Here is a 17,070-nt window from a genome sequence, read left to right as displayed (position 1 = left end):
GTTCTCTGTGGTGCCGGGAACACCGGAATTGGAGAGACAATGAATGGGGACGAGTACTCTTTACAGATGAGAGCAGATTCAGTCTGAGTTGCGATTCTCATCGCATACTCATCTGGAGAGAGCGGGGAAGCCGCAATCATTCCTCGAACATCATTGAAAGGGACAGGTATGGAAGTCGCGGTGTTCTCGTTTGGGGAGGCATCATGCTTGGTAGTCGTACAGACCTTCATATCTTCGACGCAGGTTCAGTCAACGGGACCCGTTATTGTAACGAGATTCTTCTTCCATATGTGTGTCTTTTTAGAGGCGCTATGGGTCCGCAGTTCCTTTTCATGGACGACAATGCACCATGTCATCGCACAGTAGCTGCCGAACAGCTCTTAGAGAGTGAGGATATAGAACGTATGGATTAGCCGGCACGATCTCCGGATCTCAATCCCATCGAGCATGCATGGGATTTTCTATGCAGACGCTTGGCAGCTCGTACCTTACCACCAGTAACGATTCGGGAGCTTCGATTGGCGCTACAATACGAATGGGCAGCAATACCTCAACAACTCATTGACACCCTCATTCTCAGCATGGGCAGACGCTGTGAAACCTGCCTAGCAGTCGGGGGAGATCATATCCCCTACTAAAGACAGGATGTTTCTTGCTGGACACCCTTCACAGGGATGTTTCGGCCTTCAGTCGCATTGCGCTCGATGCTACTTTTTCAATAAAGCTTCTTTTTATCCCTCTGATTTCTCTTTTAGTAAGTGTTGCTTACATTACACATGTCCTTACGTATTGGGGATCTTACGGTATTAAATGTGTTGATTTGGAAAGCTTTTGTACAAAGTTATATTGAAAAAACCGTATCGTCCTTAATTTTTGCACACCAGTGTATATTATCCTCTTCTTGTTCAATTTCTTTCCTATCGAATGTTCTGTGTTCGTTATTGTTTGAACTCATAACTTTGAATGTACGGTAATTATGTGCAATAACTCTTTGAGTTGATAATTTTCTAAATTAAATGTACTTAAGTGAATTCATTAGGAGATGTTTCTTATTTTGATTTTCGTATGAATAAAAACCTAAAAGAATAGCCCGAAATGCATGCAAAATTACAACTTTTAGAAACACGGATTATTATCGTCTATCTGCATCACTTAAATTCAAGAACTAATTTGTTAAAAGTGAATCTCAGTTATTAATCGTTAAAATAAATTTAGAAACATAAACATTCTGAGGCTCTAAATGATTTGCAATATACAAGACTAACAGAATGCTATACACCGTATCCTCTGCGGCCTCAAACACATGTAAGGGTTTTAGCGGTTTTTACGCTGACGCAGTGTATATTTTCTCAGTCATGTGTCCATCCCTATGCATTTAATTCAAAGAGAACCTTCAACCAGTTTTTCCTTGCCAATGCAAGATAATCGGCGATTGTTTTTACGTGTATAAGAATAAATCAGTACTAGACATAAACTGGTAGCGAAGGCAAACTATCGGATTAAAAACTTAGTAAAAGTACACATACGCATAATTTACAACCTATGTCACACAGTAAGAAAGCACCTTCATGTAGTGAAAATGTTTTTCAAATAAGTGCAGTGGTTCCGGAGATTACCTCGAACATATAAACACACAAAAATCCGCTCTCTCTCTCTTTATAATATTAGTATAGATTAATTCCTGATTTTCAGTGATTTCAACGATTTTGAAGAGTTTTTACAGGTGGGAGGGGGCTCAAGCTTCCCTATAGTTTCAGAAAATTTCACACTATCTTCAGAAAATTTTACCTGAACCCATTATCACCCCCTGTTTATATGGCAAGTATTTCTTTGCACACCATTATATTTTCATATGCATTTCTTTTTATCTTAAGCGTTCTCATTTAAAAAAAATCACATAAAATTTGAGCCAACTCTCTTGTATGAACGTAATGTTAGTGTTAGATTTGTAATTTAAAGAATCTAATTCAGAAAAAAAAAAAAAACTTTTTGACAGTTCTGAACGGTACCATGCAATAACGATGTTTGGAGGGAGAATTTTTTATGCATATGTTTTGCTGAATTTTTTCAAATTATTCGAAGCAAGAGTACATTCTTATGACAAATTTCGAAATCGCATCATCGTCAAAAATTCCGAGTTCCCACATCCTGAACCAGACTTTGATATGTATGTCGAGAATAAAGCAAACAAGAGGGCTGCGATAATCGTAGTTTACCTTTGACCGTAACTTTATTCTTGACGGATAAGATTGTTCCTTGCGTCTTGAGGAGGTGAAGTTTTCATCTTCCGGATTCTAAGATGGCGGTCATGGGGATCTCTATAGCTTTGATTTTAGTTCTTTTGGCTGGAGACGCTTCTGCTTTGACCAAATCCGAGTTGTTTCCTTACGGAAGGGAAGAAACGTTGCCAGGCCAAGATGACGTCAGTTCTCCAGAAGTAGCTTTGGCAATTCCAATCATTTTCTATGGAACCGAATACAGGTCGATATATGTAAGTTTGTACCGCTATAATAAGAATGAATTTTTATTATTACTTCGTATTGCTTTCAAGTATGATCTGAGAAAACTTCTTTTGGTGATGAAATAGGTTGATTAGTACAACTTTTTTGACAGTTCAAAAAATTTTCAAACTCATTTGAACAAAGTTTTAAGGAAATCTTGTTCAAATGTCTCTGAAATCTGGGAAGCAGTGAAACAGAATTTTAGAAAAACAATAATGCATAAAATTTTATGAAACACTGAAAATTTAAGAATGACTTACATGGCAAAAAAATGATGAAAAGTGAAGCATTGTCTAAAAAATTTTAAGCAATTTTTAAAATTTTTAACTCTGCAAGAACTTGTTGTGCAGACATGTCTTATCAAACCCATCGCTCTTGTGAAACTTCAAGTTAAGTTGAAACTGTTTCGAGACTTGGAATCTTTCACTAAATTTAATGTAAAATGAAGTTGGTTAGTTAGTTATTTATAGTTATTAAGTTATTTGTAAGATAGAAACGATTTTACTTTTTTAAAACAATAATAAAGCAATATCAAATTAACACAACTTTTTAAATAATAGCAGTGAGGTTATTCCTGCAAAATTCATACGCATTCTTTCATATATTGAAATCCACTTCAGAAAATGCTGCTTGACAATATACTTGGTTACAGATTCCTCAAGTTTTACATATCGTCACCTCAGAGCAACACTAAGATATCTAACTGTTGCTCTGAGGCGACGATATGCGCAACTAAATATTTATCAAGCTCAGCTCTAATTGAAAATAGCTTATGGCATACCGTTTGTGAAACTTTCTACAAACTATTCCGGTTTAAGATCCAATTTTGCACCACGTGTGTCTATGGAATTTGTGAAAGGTTCTTTCTCGAGTAACGTACGAAATTCCACCTCTATACGTTACCGTGAGAGACCGAAATAGGAGAATATCGACTTTCACCAGTGAGTCACATGAAATATTCAGTCTTCTAGCGATGTTTTTGGTATGTGGGTGATATTCAACGGCTAATATCGACATTTACTAGGTTTCGCTAGTAAAATGTAGAACATCTTAACAGACTGGAGGGACGTGATTGTTGCTTGCACTGTTTTTACTTAGTTGTTACTCATTAGTATTTTATTTATTTTATTAATTATATATGCATAAAACATATTATTTGCTAATTATAAGTTGTGCATAGGTAATTCTTAAAAGATATTATTTTTTTAAACACTTCTGAGTTTTTTCAATGTAAAATCCTAATGTTTTGGTGGGAAAATTGGAAATAATAGAGATCATTTTTTGAATTTAACACTCTAAAATTGAGAAATTTTTCTAAAAAAGTCCCATGCACTTGATTTCTTAATTTTCTTTTTTTCTGACCTGGGTTATTTACCACATACAGCTTTCTAAATTTATGCTAATTGTTTTTTCACTGTTTGCTTACATTTACATGAAGTGTAATAACTGTTAACACTGAGTTATTGTTGGGGAACGTAGAGAAAAGTAAATTAGCGGAGTGAAGAGAATTAGTAAAATATTTTCAATTCGTAGAGCCAGCTATATCTAGCAGTATTTTAACTACGTTCTTAAACGTAGTGTTGATTCCAGTCAAGAAAGGAAAAAAAAAAGAAAAGAAGCTCTGGAGATAAAGGTATATGATAATACAAGTCGCTTTCAAGATTTGATACACATATTGTGATATTTTGTAGTTTATCAAAAGTAATTTTTGTAATTATAAAATGGTAAAGTCTTTGTAATTAACGTGATAAACAGTAACTGAGATCTATTGATGTTCAATTCAGTACTTAGTTATTATCAGGCGTGTTTTCTTTTCTAATGCACAATGCAATTGAAAGTGCGCGCATTTCAAAAAAAAATAAAAAATGTTCATTTCATTCATTTGTTCAATCACTTCAGCATTCCATTATTAATTTATTTACAATCCTTCGCTCATAATTTCATTTATTCATTCATTCATTTATTTTCTTCTCCATGTCCTCATTTTTTCTCTCAATGTTAATTTTTTATTCGTTAATTGCGTCATTATTTATTCATTCACTCATTTGACAAAAAATATTTTACCTTATCAAATAGAAAATATTTTATTTAAAAAATATTTTGCTTTTTCTCATTTTAAAATTTCTCTTTTTTAAAAGTTACAAATGTACTACCGAAAATGAAAAATAATAATTGTTCATTGCAATATTTATGTTAAAATACATTGTTCTTTTTTATGGTCTGTAGATTTCAAAACAAATTTACAACATATTCATTTGAAAACGTAAGTCATCTAAACTTCTTCACTTTTCTCAACGTTCCCCTATTCCTCATCCTTTTTAAAACTATCGATTGTTTTAGTATTAATTCCTTTTTTCCCCCTCAAATTCGTTACAATTTAAATCTTTTACGATTCAAGTTCTTTTTTTCCCCTTGCCCTCTTAAAATGTCTTTTTTTTTTTAATTTTGTGTTTCTTCAAAAAAAGTAATGCTTGAACTGGTTCAAATATTGGCGGATCATTCTTGCAAAAATAGTAAAGACCGTGTCCGACATTTTTAAATCAATCCTCATATATATCACTGATCGAGTAACGCTCCTGACGTCACCAACAATGAAACTCGCGCCACGGTATGATAATTTGATAATATTTTTTGGTAATGTTTGACATGGAGGGGGGGCAGGGAAATGTTTCATTTTGATAAGACTGAATTGGATCCGGTAACGTAACTGCATTACTGGTAAGACTGTCATTTTAGGAGAATGAAGAAACGAAAAAGTGGTCAACAATAAACGTTATCTACTGGAGTTAAGATTTAATTCCACTGGGGTTAAAATTTCAATCATCAAAGTATCACCAAACAGGTAATTTCTTCGCTAGAATGTAGAATCAATTTTCCCCCGTCATACCTTGACGGGCGATTTTCTAGTTTTATTAATAATCACAAAAAAAAAATCATATTTTAAAAAGGAGGTTCATTTAATTCTGTATAATCAGTTATCAATGCTTTTGTACATAAGTAACCTATGAAGCATTTTAAAGGGTTTTTTTTTTAATTTTATTTATTTTTTATTATTATTTTTTTAATGAGTAGAAGAATATTAGCTGACGCAGAGACAAACAGTTTGGCGTTAAAATATGACATAAGAACGTGTTGAAATGCAACAAAAATATAAAGCGTCAGAAAAATACATTTTTCACACTAAAATAATTTTTACAATAAAGCTTGTGAAAACAAAACGATTAAAAAATGATTTTTGTTCATATTCCAATGTTTTCTATGGTTTATATTGTTTAGTTTGTTACAACCATTTGATGAAAAAAAAAATCAATCACATTGAATTCGGTAATGTTTAAAGAAGGCTAAGTTGTATACCTGTACTTAGTTATCCACTTTAAATAATGAAGTCAAAAAACATGGTGAGTACCTTAGAGTGGTTCAAAAAAACTTTTTTTTCCAGCTAGAGTCCAGGACCCCCCCCCCCCCCTTTTTTAAGACTTACTAACAGTATTATGCTGTAAAAGTTTTAGCTTCTTACTTAAATTTTAAGACGGTGCTCAGTGACCCCTTTATTTAACATTAGCCGTAGCATATAAAATGCCACAAATTTAGAAACATTTAATTTTCCCAGCTGTTTTTTTTTTTTTGTAAATAATTATTTTATTGCAATTTATATGCATATTAGTAGTGTATATGATAATGTGCAGCATTGTTTCTTCAGTTCAATGTATTTTGTTAACTCATCTCCCCATACTCATGAAGTTTGGCGGAAGGGGTCGAGCACCCTCTTTCATTTGAAATAGGAAGCTAAAATTCTTCCAGTATATTACTATCCAAATATAAAAAGATCGAAGGGTGTCCTGTTGTCTAGGAGAAACCTTTTTTTATATGTATTCCTGAATCACCCTACAGTTCATATTGATTTAAAATAAATAATACAAAGAAAGTTTCGTGTAAAAGTTAGTTTAATGGCTAAACTATTTTTTAAATAAATTAATAACGTTTTGAAGACACTTATTGCTTAAAATGTGTCTCCATTCCATTGTTCTAGATATAACTAATGCGTATCTTCTAATAAAATAAGCACTCTAGCCTAGTTTTAGAATGATTAAGACATTAAGAGAGGTCAAAACGATTGGTTGATGGGTTGTATGATATTCAATAAAAAATAGTAATTATAATGAAAAAAATAAATAAAGGTAAAATAATAAATAGAAAATTTAAGAAAAAAGGGGGGGGGGTGATTGAGGAAGCAAATAAAAAGCATGGGTCACTTCATTAAAATTTGAAAGGCAAACAAATAGCTGGAAATGAGTGCGGAAACTATTCAAAACGTGTTTTTCTAAGAGCCTCTTTTTCATTTATGTTCCTTTTTGTTTTTCTTTGTGAAATGTATGAGCGTCCTTAACATGAAGTTAAATAATATTCTAAGAGCTGCGTCAATAAGAATCAAAATCCTAAAAGGGTTCGTAATATAATTTCAATGAGTTTTCAGTCCAGTAGTTTGTATGAAAATATTGAAAAATGGATTTATCCTTAAAAAAGTAATTAGGAGAGAATGAATAATGAAGTTTAAAATTAATCATTAAAAAGTTTAAAATATCGAGAGAAATCTGAAAAGACGATTTTAAATTTCCATTATGAGCATACATTTGCACCTGCTGTAAATTAATTTCAAGTTTTGCCACCGGGAAAGTCTTTCAGTCAAGTGGTTGATTTGCTAATTGTGAAGGGAGGATGAAAGTTTTTGAGAAACTTTTTAAGGAATTATCAATTTTGAGTTAATTAGTCTGTTTAAGGAAGATTTTGTGCAATTCTGAAATTCCCTAACAGGCGAAGTCATTGTATTGTAAAACCATTTGAAACATGATTTAATCTTTGCGAAAACGACTTGAGCGATAATTATCACAAAGGATATTCAATCTAAAGACTTTCTCGAGTTTTTAATTTTTAATAAAAATCTTATAATTATGTCTTGAATCAGTAGCGTAGCTAGGGGGTATGGCGCCCCCGGCGAACTTAAGAAATTGCACCCCCCCCCCCTCACAGCGTTATCCTGATGTCACCGGAGGTCACTGTGTCCACCCAAATAAAAAAAATAGGGGTTGGGGGACATTTCACAAATTGATTCAACAAATTAGAAAACAATATTGTGACCTTTATATTCTTATTTTCTATTTTTGAATTGTTTTCAATGATGCCCAATTTTCCTTCGCAGTAGATGTTATGTATGTATATATATGTGTGATTACTCGAATTTTATCACTCGGTAAAATTGGGATTTCATTCGGCAAATTGAGAATTTTCCTCCTTCCCAAACATTTTAATTCTCCCCCCACCATTTCACATAAAGTCAATAAAACCAATAATATTTGCAATTCGCTTAAAAAGATAAATAATGTGCATTCTTGAACCAAATGAGAATAAACATTTTTCAGTTCCGTTTATAGCAATCAGCAATGTGTTTATTATTATTGTTTTGGCTAAACAGCTTAACTTTTAATAGAATTTGTTTCAAACCAGGAGAATGTACAATAAGCAATTACACATCTACTAAAATAAATAAAAAAAAATTAATTTTTTAAAAAATCAAAATCAAAGCATTTAAAAAATTCTATTATAATTAGGGAAGCAAAGCAAATGCAAATAACATTGCTGATCTGAAATTGACTAAAAAACACGACCGTTTACATACAGGCAAAATAAAAGTATTTATATATTCGCTAATTAAGGCCTCCCAATATTTTGTTAAAATAAGATGTTTATGGCTATATTATTTATTATTATGACAATAAATACTTAGCATAAGAAAAACTATACACTTCAAATTATGCACGACAAAATGTAGCCCCTCCCCGAAAAAAAAAGGAAACATCCAGCATAGAACGTGAGGATTGATTTATTTTACCCTCGAAGCTCTTATTCTTTGCGAGACTTTTTTTTAGTTTTATTTTTTATTAATAAAAGCATTTTTCTGCTTAGATAATCTGTTTAAAAAATAAAAAAATAATACACTTAGTAGTCGAAATGTCCCCCCCCCTTTCCCCCGTTGCTGCGTCCCTGGCAAGAGCCACTTCTGCCAACCTCTAGTTATGCTACTGCACAAGTTACGCATTTTTTTTTTTCAAAAAAACTCACTCAATAAAATCCCTCTGCAGGCTGTTCTCGCTGATTACCATTAGCGGATTTATAGGCGGATTTAGGCCGAAAATTTGGGTGGTGCTACAATACCAGGGATCTGGGGGTGGGGGGGGGGGCAAGGAAGTGGCGAAATCGGAAAATAATTTTAGGGAGTGGCGCAATTTTAGGTCTAAAAAACGCGATGTAAACCATATTTAGTAACATTAGGGGATGGGCAATTTTTATCATCTCAAACTGCAAATAAACTCTTAAACAAAAGTCGATGTTGTTAGATAGCATATAGTTAGATTTGATTAACAATGCGTGAATCCAGTTTTTAGTTTGGAATGGGATTCACGCCCCAGAAAAAAATTTGCAATAGTAATTTTGAAAAACGCAGTATTACAGTTCTTAGTGACATTTTAGGGGCAAGAAAGGTACATGGAGCTCCAAGGCTATTTTTAGAAGTTTAAAGTCTTATAAATGTGATTATAGTTCATATTTATAGTTTGGGTTAGGAATGAGACTCATGCACTGTCTCCAATCGAGTTTTTGAAAAACAGATAGAAATACGCCCCCCCCCCCACACTACCTTTTTAGTTTTTCATAATTAAAGTTCCAAAAACGCTATCGTGGACAATTTTTGATGCTGTTACCGACAGGGTGTTCTGGAGCTCTCCCCTGGAAAAGTTTCGAAATTTAAGTCCTAAAAATGAAGTTCTTATGGAATAAATACTCCATGGTATTAAAAAAAGGATTTCGAAGGCTACTGTCCCAAAAGATTCTCCCACTTAAATATTACGAAATACTAGTTTTCAAAACCAAAATATTAACAATCTTTGATGATATTAGAAAAGAGGCCCTTGTTCGAATATTTTCCAAAATTGAAGTCTTAAACACATGAGTGTTAGACCATATTTGGTAACGTTAGGGACACTGCAGTTTTTCAAAAACGAAGCTCCAAAAACGCAATTGTAAACTATTTTCGATGTTTTCAGGTGATTAGAGGATCTTCCTTGGAAATTTTGCGAAAGTGAAGCCTAAGAAACAAAATTTGAGATACTCTGTAATAACTTTGGCTGGAGAGAGGGCTTCGAAGAAAAATTTTGAGGACTAATAGAAAAAAATGAAAAAGGGGGGGGGGGCGCGGAGAGATATTAAAGAAAGAGGATTGTATGAAGAGGGGGTGTAGGAGGCATACAATTCGCCGACAATAATATGAAGCTGTTGAAAAATTTAAATGTCAATATTCCCTTTTGAAAGAGAAATTAGGATTTTTTCCCAACATTCTTTTTTTTCTTAAAAGAACTGATTGTTCCCAAAATGAGATCTTTTCCTCTCTTCAGTAATTAAAAATACTTTTTTTAAAAACATCAACTCAGCATTTTGTGGGGAGGGTCACCAGTCTTGTGACCCCTCCCCCCTGGATGCACCACTGCAGCAAAATGTCCGGGAATCCTCCTTCAAAAATGTTCGAAAATTTACCTTAAAAATGTTGGATTTTAGTTGATTTCAGAGTAGATTTTATTGATTAAGTTTGTTGCAATAGTGATTTTTTCGGACTTGATTAGCCATAGTTGTTTCAAAATAGAAGAATTGGTATTGATGTTTGATGTACGAATAAATGCCCAATTACAGAACATGCAATTATTCTACACATTAAGCAGCACTGAACAATAAATTGTTTGAGAAATTTATTTATTTGCATGAAATTATGAATTACGTTTTTTTTTTCCCAAATGGATAAAATTACTTTAATTCTTAATATGAGCACAGTTATGTGTTTCTCGCCCTAGTGACCTGTGGTGATACACTGGATTCAAGCAAATTTTCTAGTATAACCAGAGCTGCCAACTGCTACGAAAAAATCGTAGTTTCTACGAATTACCGATTAAAACTACGACACTACGAATGCGGGTCCAAAAATAACGATTTTCTGCATTTTTAATTTATAACCCAAGAACCTCCCCCCAGCCCCCTCCCCCCCCCCAAAAAAAAAAAAAAGAAAATCACAAACTGCATGAAAACTAAATCGGTAAGTTCAGAAAATCAAATTTCTAGACGTGTGCTGCCGGTTTAGTTTTCATGCATTTTATGGGTTCTTCGGCAAAAAAAAGCGGAAAAAACTGCCAAAAATGTCGTGAAGAATATAAAAGCATTTGGTCGTTCTTTGTTTCATCTTTAAAGACTGTTTTAGTAAGATGTACTATTTGCAATAGCGATTTTTCAATTGAAAATGGTGGTCGTGATGTTACTTGAAAAAGACATGACGACCGGGTGAAAGGTACAGCTAATAATCAAGAATTTATTATCTTAAAATATTCAGTATAAAATCTTTTATTCCGTATTAATATTTTCTGTATTATATTTGAAATTCATTAAGTATCACGTTTTTCTCCATTATACTGTTGACAATTTATCACTGTTTGATTCTGAAGCAGCGCCCCCCCCCCCCCCCCCCCCCCCCCCCCCCCCCCCCCCCCCACCGCCGCGAAATGCAGCTACGATTTTGGATTTTCAAAGGTTGGCAGCTAGCTCTGAGTATAGCAGCTATGAATTTTTTCCCCCAACTGCATTTCTGGGTGAAATATACTAAATTAAGTTTTTTCAAAACCCGACGAAAAATGTTGGGGGTGCGGTGCACCCCCTGGCACCCCCGTAAATCCGCCTATGAGTGGATTGTTCTATTTTTCATATTTCTTTCAGGAAGATAGCCAAATTAAATGAAATGGCTAACTATAGCTTGCAACTATCATCTTATCAATGAACAGAAGAATCTAGGAATTTAGCCCTTAAAGAAACAGGAATATAAGATTGAGAATAGCTTTGTTATTTGGGCTAACTGAACGGCTCAAACACGTTTTGAAACTTAAGAGTTGCTTTCCTGCTCTTAGATTCACCAAACAGAACGTATTTTTTAACGCATTTTGGGTCGAAGCTGACCCAAAATGTTTTTGTCTGCAAAATTGCCCATTTTCACTTTTTTTTTTTAAAGCATTCATATATTTTTATAATAATTGGGTGTAATATATTAGCTCACCATTTCGTAAATGATTTAAAAAAGAAAAAAATCTAGCTTATGTAGCAGAAATTAAGATACTTTAAATTTTAATTTTTCTTTAAAAAATAATCAATATCTCTAAAATAATAAGATGCATATTTAGTCTAGTAAACAAATGGAACGTTCTCTTTAGATGTTATGATCGATAAATAAGTTTTGTGCTACATGATACCAAATACTCTGTTCAAATAAATATTTATCTAAAACGTTCAAACAGTGGGAATAAAAAAAAAAAAAAAGAAAAAAAAAAAAAAAAAAACTCGCACTTCAGCTTTAAAGATCCCACTTAAAATTTTGGTCAGACTTACTTTTTTCCACTCGGGTGAACCCTTCTTGGAACCAAAATGATGAATAGATCGGATTGACCCCTATAGTGACTAATTGTAATTTTTTTCCCACAACCAAATTTAACAAAAACTTTTCTTTTTTAAAGAACACCCGGAAAGTGGGCTAGCGTAAGAGAGTAGGGGGTGTTAAGAACTATTTAAGCCACCGTAACAACCAGGCATGTGGATGTGGAGTCGGGAAAGAAACTGACCGACTGCGATTCCGTTGCCCCAAAATCAGTAGAACTCTGACTCCACAACTCCGCATGAATCCTCAGCTCTGGCAAATTTGAGGACTCTAGGGAACATGACCGACTTCGACTTTTGGAATGTTAAAGCCATTGACTTCCTACTTTGGCTCCAACTCTTTTACCGCATCATCGTCCGACGCTGGTTCCATGTCTCAGACTCCGCAGCCCTGGTGACAGCATGAAACTAGAGGAAAACATCCAGCATCCATTTAAATTTTAACGCATTAATTAAAAGTTTTTTTTTTTTTTTCTTTTTGCAATCACGAATTTTGAAAGGATTTCATTGGGTTTTGCCTCGTTGGGTTTCTTGTTTCTACTAATGGAATGGAATGGAAATAGACAAGAAAATTTTACCCGTCAAAATTATGGCTGGTTCAAAAAATGAAAAAGTTAATCCGGCCGTTGTTGTGAACCACTGCAGACCAGTGATATCACGCAGTAATTAAACTTATGCAAGAAAACTTTTTAAGTTAATCGTACTTTCATTGAAAAATAAATAAATAATCAAAATAATCGCGTCTCGAGTGTTTCCTGTGTCATTTTATGTAAAGCTGATGCGCTGTGACTTTTCAACAATGAGGAAGTGACGATAAAGAAATCTGCGCAGTTCTTTGACATAAAGATCAGAGACTACCTTGGGAAACGATAGCGCTGTTCTAACAGAAATAATCTAAGTATTCTGGCCTTTTTATCTGTTTAATGAATTTTCAAATTCATCGACCATATCTGGAGAAATGAAGTGTTTGCTAACTTAAAATCAAAGATGTCAGGGTGTGGAAAAGTGCACTTCAATCGCTCAGTTAAATCGAATTAGAAAAAATGGGATTATATCACCGTTCCCAAACATTCATTTGTTTTTAGATTTTATCGTTCATATTATTCTTTTTAGTAAGAATAATATGAACGATTTAGTGTACTCTGCTTTATCAGAAAATGCTCTGATAAAGCAGAGTACACTAAAATGCTCTGCTTTATCAGAGCATTTTAGTGTACTTAAGTGAGTAATTGGTTTTATTTGGATTAGGGATAAATTGAAAAGTGCAAAAGATATTTTCTGTAACAAACCTTTTGTTTCCATTTTTTGACGGAGATTCGCAATACAATTCTTATCGTACACGCACAAAAGAAACTAGTTTTCGAATGATAGAATTAATGCGATTTATTTCGATCTATAAATTTAACCAAATTCTATTCTATCTTTATATATTAATACGTGAAAGGATTTTTTTCGGTACCATTTTCCTTCAGTTTTCAGTAATGCCTGAATTTACTATCAGCATACACAAAACACTGACTGAAACTTGTGACAAAATTGGACTACTATTACGACATCCAGTGCTTTCGTAGGGACAATTACAAGGTAGCGTTCGTTCATTTCATAGTTTGGAATTTTATATTTATAGTGGCAAAGATCAAGTCAATTTACTCAATAATAGTAACTTTTGACAAGGAATATTGTTCGTAAATTCCTGTCCACTCCGGCCGAAAAACCTGCTAATTTTTAAGTGCATATTCCTATTATTTTGACTTGTATCTATGTCTCCCTCCGACGGCAATAGTGGCAAATCTCAAAATCTTGTAAAAATAGAACTATTATTGTTTTCAAATCTGAATTCAATGGTCTTTCTTTTCATAAATATTGACGCAAAGTTAGTTTACACAACGGGTGTATAGTGACGAAGAAAATATATGATCTAATTAATTCCAGTTTGTCATAAGAATTCCAATTTAGAATAAAAATATACAACTTTTACCGACACACTTAATTTTGACTATGAGAACCAACCAGAAACATAACTTAATATTTTTTTCCCGTATACTGTAGAACTTGATTATAAAAAGTAGTATTACACAAAATCTGGATTTTCTCCAATTCCGTATTTTTCAGATGTGCCACCACCCACCATTATCGCCTATGAACCCTATGTTTCCAGATTCATTATCATTAATGCACGTGGAAACTGACAAGTTGTCATACCACCAAAAATTAAGCAGCAGATGTGTTTAATTACATATGTAATTTAGACACATTACACAAAAACAGCACGCTATTGAGACCAAAATCATCAGGTGTCGGAATTAGTGTGGAGAAGATTTATCAGGATAGCAAATGCTGAAAAGTTAGCTCGTCAAGGTGTCTGCCGTTTTTAACCGACATCAAAAAAGGAGGTTATGATTTCGGCTTGCGGCTTTTTATGTGTGTTTCCGTATTACTTCAAGAATACTGCACCGATTTGAAAAATTCTTTTTTTGTCTGGAAGGGTATGCTTCCCAGATGGTCCCATGTTAATTTTGTCTGGATCTGTTGAGGAGTCTTGGAGAAATCTAAGAAACTTTAAATTTCACACGTTGTGGCTACGTAGACTAGCTTTCGTCACTGCGCGATACGTCACAGGAGGTCACGTGGTTTTGGCGTGAACGGTGCATTTTTTCGACGGAAGGTATCTGTTTTGAACAATACGTATGTAATTCTCTCGCATCGGGGTTTGATTTTTACGACGCCGCCTGCTAATTTTAAAATAATTTTAATTTTGTCTTACTAATGTATTTCTTACTCATATAGCAAATCAGTAAATTAAGTGCATTTTACTACGAAAATAGTTGAATTAATTAATTTATTATAATTTTTTTTGCTAATAAATAACTTCATTTAGTCTCAAAGTTTTTTTTTTTTTTTTTTTTTTTTAACATTTCAGTTTTGAAACATATTTAGTGTTAAATTCAAGGGGAATTTAAGACAAAAATCCCCCCCGCCGCTCCCTCCGAAGATTAAATTTATGTTCCTTAATAAATATATCGTAACTGGCGTTCGATTTCAGAAGTTTGACTAGTATTCTAGATTTAATATTTCATGAAACAGTTAGCTTAATTTACAGTTAGAGTAATATTAATTTACAGACTTGGTTGGATTTTTTTACTTCCTTTTACAAAAAAGGAAGTATTGTATTCGCGAAAAAATTTTCACTCAAAAATCGCCCTTAATTTCCATTTTGCTCACCCACAAATGAATGTTGAGTTTTTTTTTCGATTCGACCACATGCGGAAAAGTGCCTAAGAATGTATAGACACGCGAAATATCCATTTTGACCATCACCGAGGTAATTACAACGACTTTTCTCGTGACGTCTGTATGTATGTGCGTATGTGTGTATGTGCGTATGTGCGTATGTGCGTATGTATCTCGCATAACTCAAAAATGGTATGTCCTAGAAAGTTGAAATTTGGTACATAGACTCGTAGTGGGGTCTAGTTGTGCACCTCCCCTTTTGGTTGCTTTCGGATGTTCCTAAGGGGGTCTTTTGCACCTTTTTGGGGGGAAATCATTGTTAATTTCGATGTAAACTCAAGTGGCGTTATAATTTGTCGGACACTTGGCGATATATCGCCAGTCTTTTGGTCGCCAAGTTTTGTCGCCAACTTGGCGACAAATTTGGCGGAGTTTTTTTTTTTTTTGGTTTCAATTTGGCCATTGTTGGTGATATTTAGAGAATAAATATTGAATCACATTAAAATAGCGAATAATGGGGAAATGACATTAAATTGGAGTAAAAGGAAGTCATGTGATGCACACATCAGCTCGTTTTATGTACTATGCTCCGCGATTACTAGAAGACGCATGTACAGATTAGGAAAATTCTTTTTCTGCTTGAAACGGTATACTCCTCCCTGCCGTCTAATGGTCTTCAAGTCCGGGTATAAGAGACCCTGGAGAAATCGAGGGAAAGGATAGATTTAAAGACTAATTTCGCGTTTAGTTAAATTAGTGTTCAACTCAGGTGGGTTGTCAGTTACGTAGTAGTTTATGTAGTAGTTTATAGGAGGCCCCGACTGCAAAAGGTTATAAAAGATAAAGAGATCGTATATAATTAGTTAGGTATTAAAATAATTCATCGTACGGTAATAAAAATCAGTGTTTAATTTATAACTGGATGTTTAGTTTAGTTGATTTTTGTACTGGAATTATAAAATAAATTTCATACTCGCGCTTTGTTGTTTGTAAACTCATAGCATCTCACTTAAAAAAACGATTTTTACGTTTTTTTTTCTTTGTTTCATGCATAGAAGGGATCTAACTTAAGACCCAAACCTTTGCTTCACCATATTTGTTCCTTAGGAAAAAGTTATGGGCAAAAAACAATAAACTTCATTCAATTTCAATATCAAACGATTAAATATGAAATCCATTGTTAAAGAAAGTGCCCCCCATAAAACAAAGGTACTTTCTTTACTCAGTGTTAAAGAAAGTACCATAAAACATTAATATTAGTCAGGGGTGCCCCCTTATGGGCGAGGGAGGGTGTTTTGAGGGGTATTTTTTTTTATAGAAGGGCTCTTCCTTTTTCCTTCCTCCTTCCCCCTCCTCCCTTACTATTTCCGCTGCATTAATCATTCGTAGTCATATTGCAATTTTTGAATAAAGACTCCTCTGAAGCAAACAGGAAATTCATTTAGTATCATTGTTCTAGTAGTATTTTGATCTTCATATATACAACATCAGAGTAGATACTCTGTTTCTAGTGTAGTATTGATCTATAACGGGGCCTAGTAAAGAAATATGTGATTTTTTTCACGAGTTACGTGACACGTATTATTGTGAAATATAAAATAGTTAGGAAAATCATTGACAGTTAAATGGCTCTAACTAGATTAACGCACAAATAAATCCTGTAGAAGAACAAAGATCAGTTTTTAGTGCGAATCGTATAAAATGTTATGCGCAATAAGAATTTTTCTTTTTTTAACCAACTTCAAAAAGGACGCTCTCAATTCGTCAGAATCTTTTTATGTTTGTCCCCTGTAAACTCAAACACGCATAGACTAATTTGGAAAAT

The 17,070-nt window shown here is 33.7% G+C and overlaps 1 protein-coding gene across 1 annotated transcript in view; it reads left to right on the top strand.

Moving 5' to 3' along the window:
• Window positions 1-2,263: 2,263 nt before the first annotated feature.
• The window catches only part of LOC129222069 (nidogen-like), a 96,698-nt gene continuing 81,891 nt past the window's right edge, over window positions 2,264-17,070 (top strand). The window contains exon 1 of the mRNA XM_054856501.1: window positions 2,264-2,491. Coding sequence (XP_054712476.1) covers window positions 2,300-2,491 — 192 coding nt within the window. The 5' untranslated portion in view covers window positions 2,264-2,299. The remainder of the gene's footprint in view (window positions 2,492-17,070) is intronic.

The sequence above is a fragment of the Uloborus diversus genome, chromosome 1, assembly GCF_026930045.1.
Source record: "Uloborus diversus isolate 005 chromosome 1, Udiv.v.3.1, whole genome shotgun sequence".
Taxonomy (NCBI): Eukaryota; Metazoa; Arthropoda; class Arachnida; order Araneae; family Uloboridae; genus Uloborus; species Uloborus diversus.
Note: the sequence above shows the minus strand (reverse complement) of the source record. Positions and strands in the feature narration are given on the sequence as shown.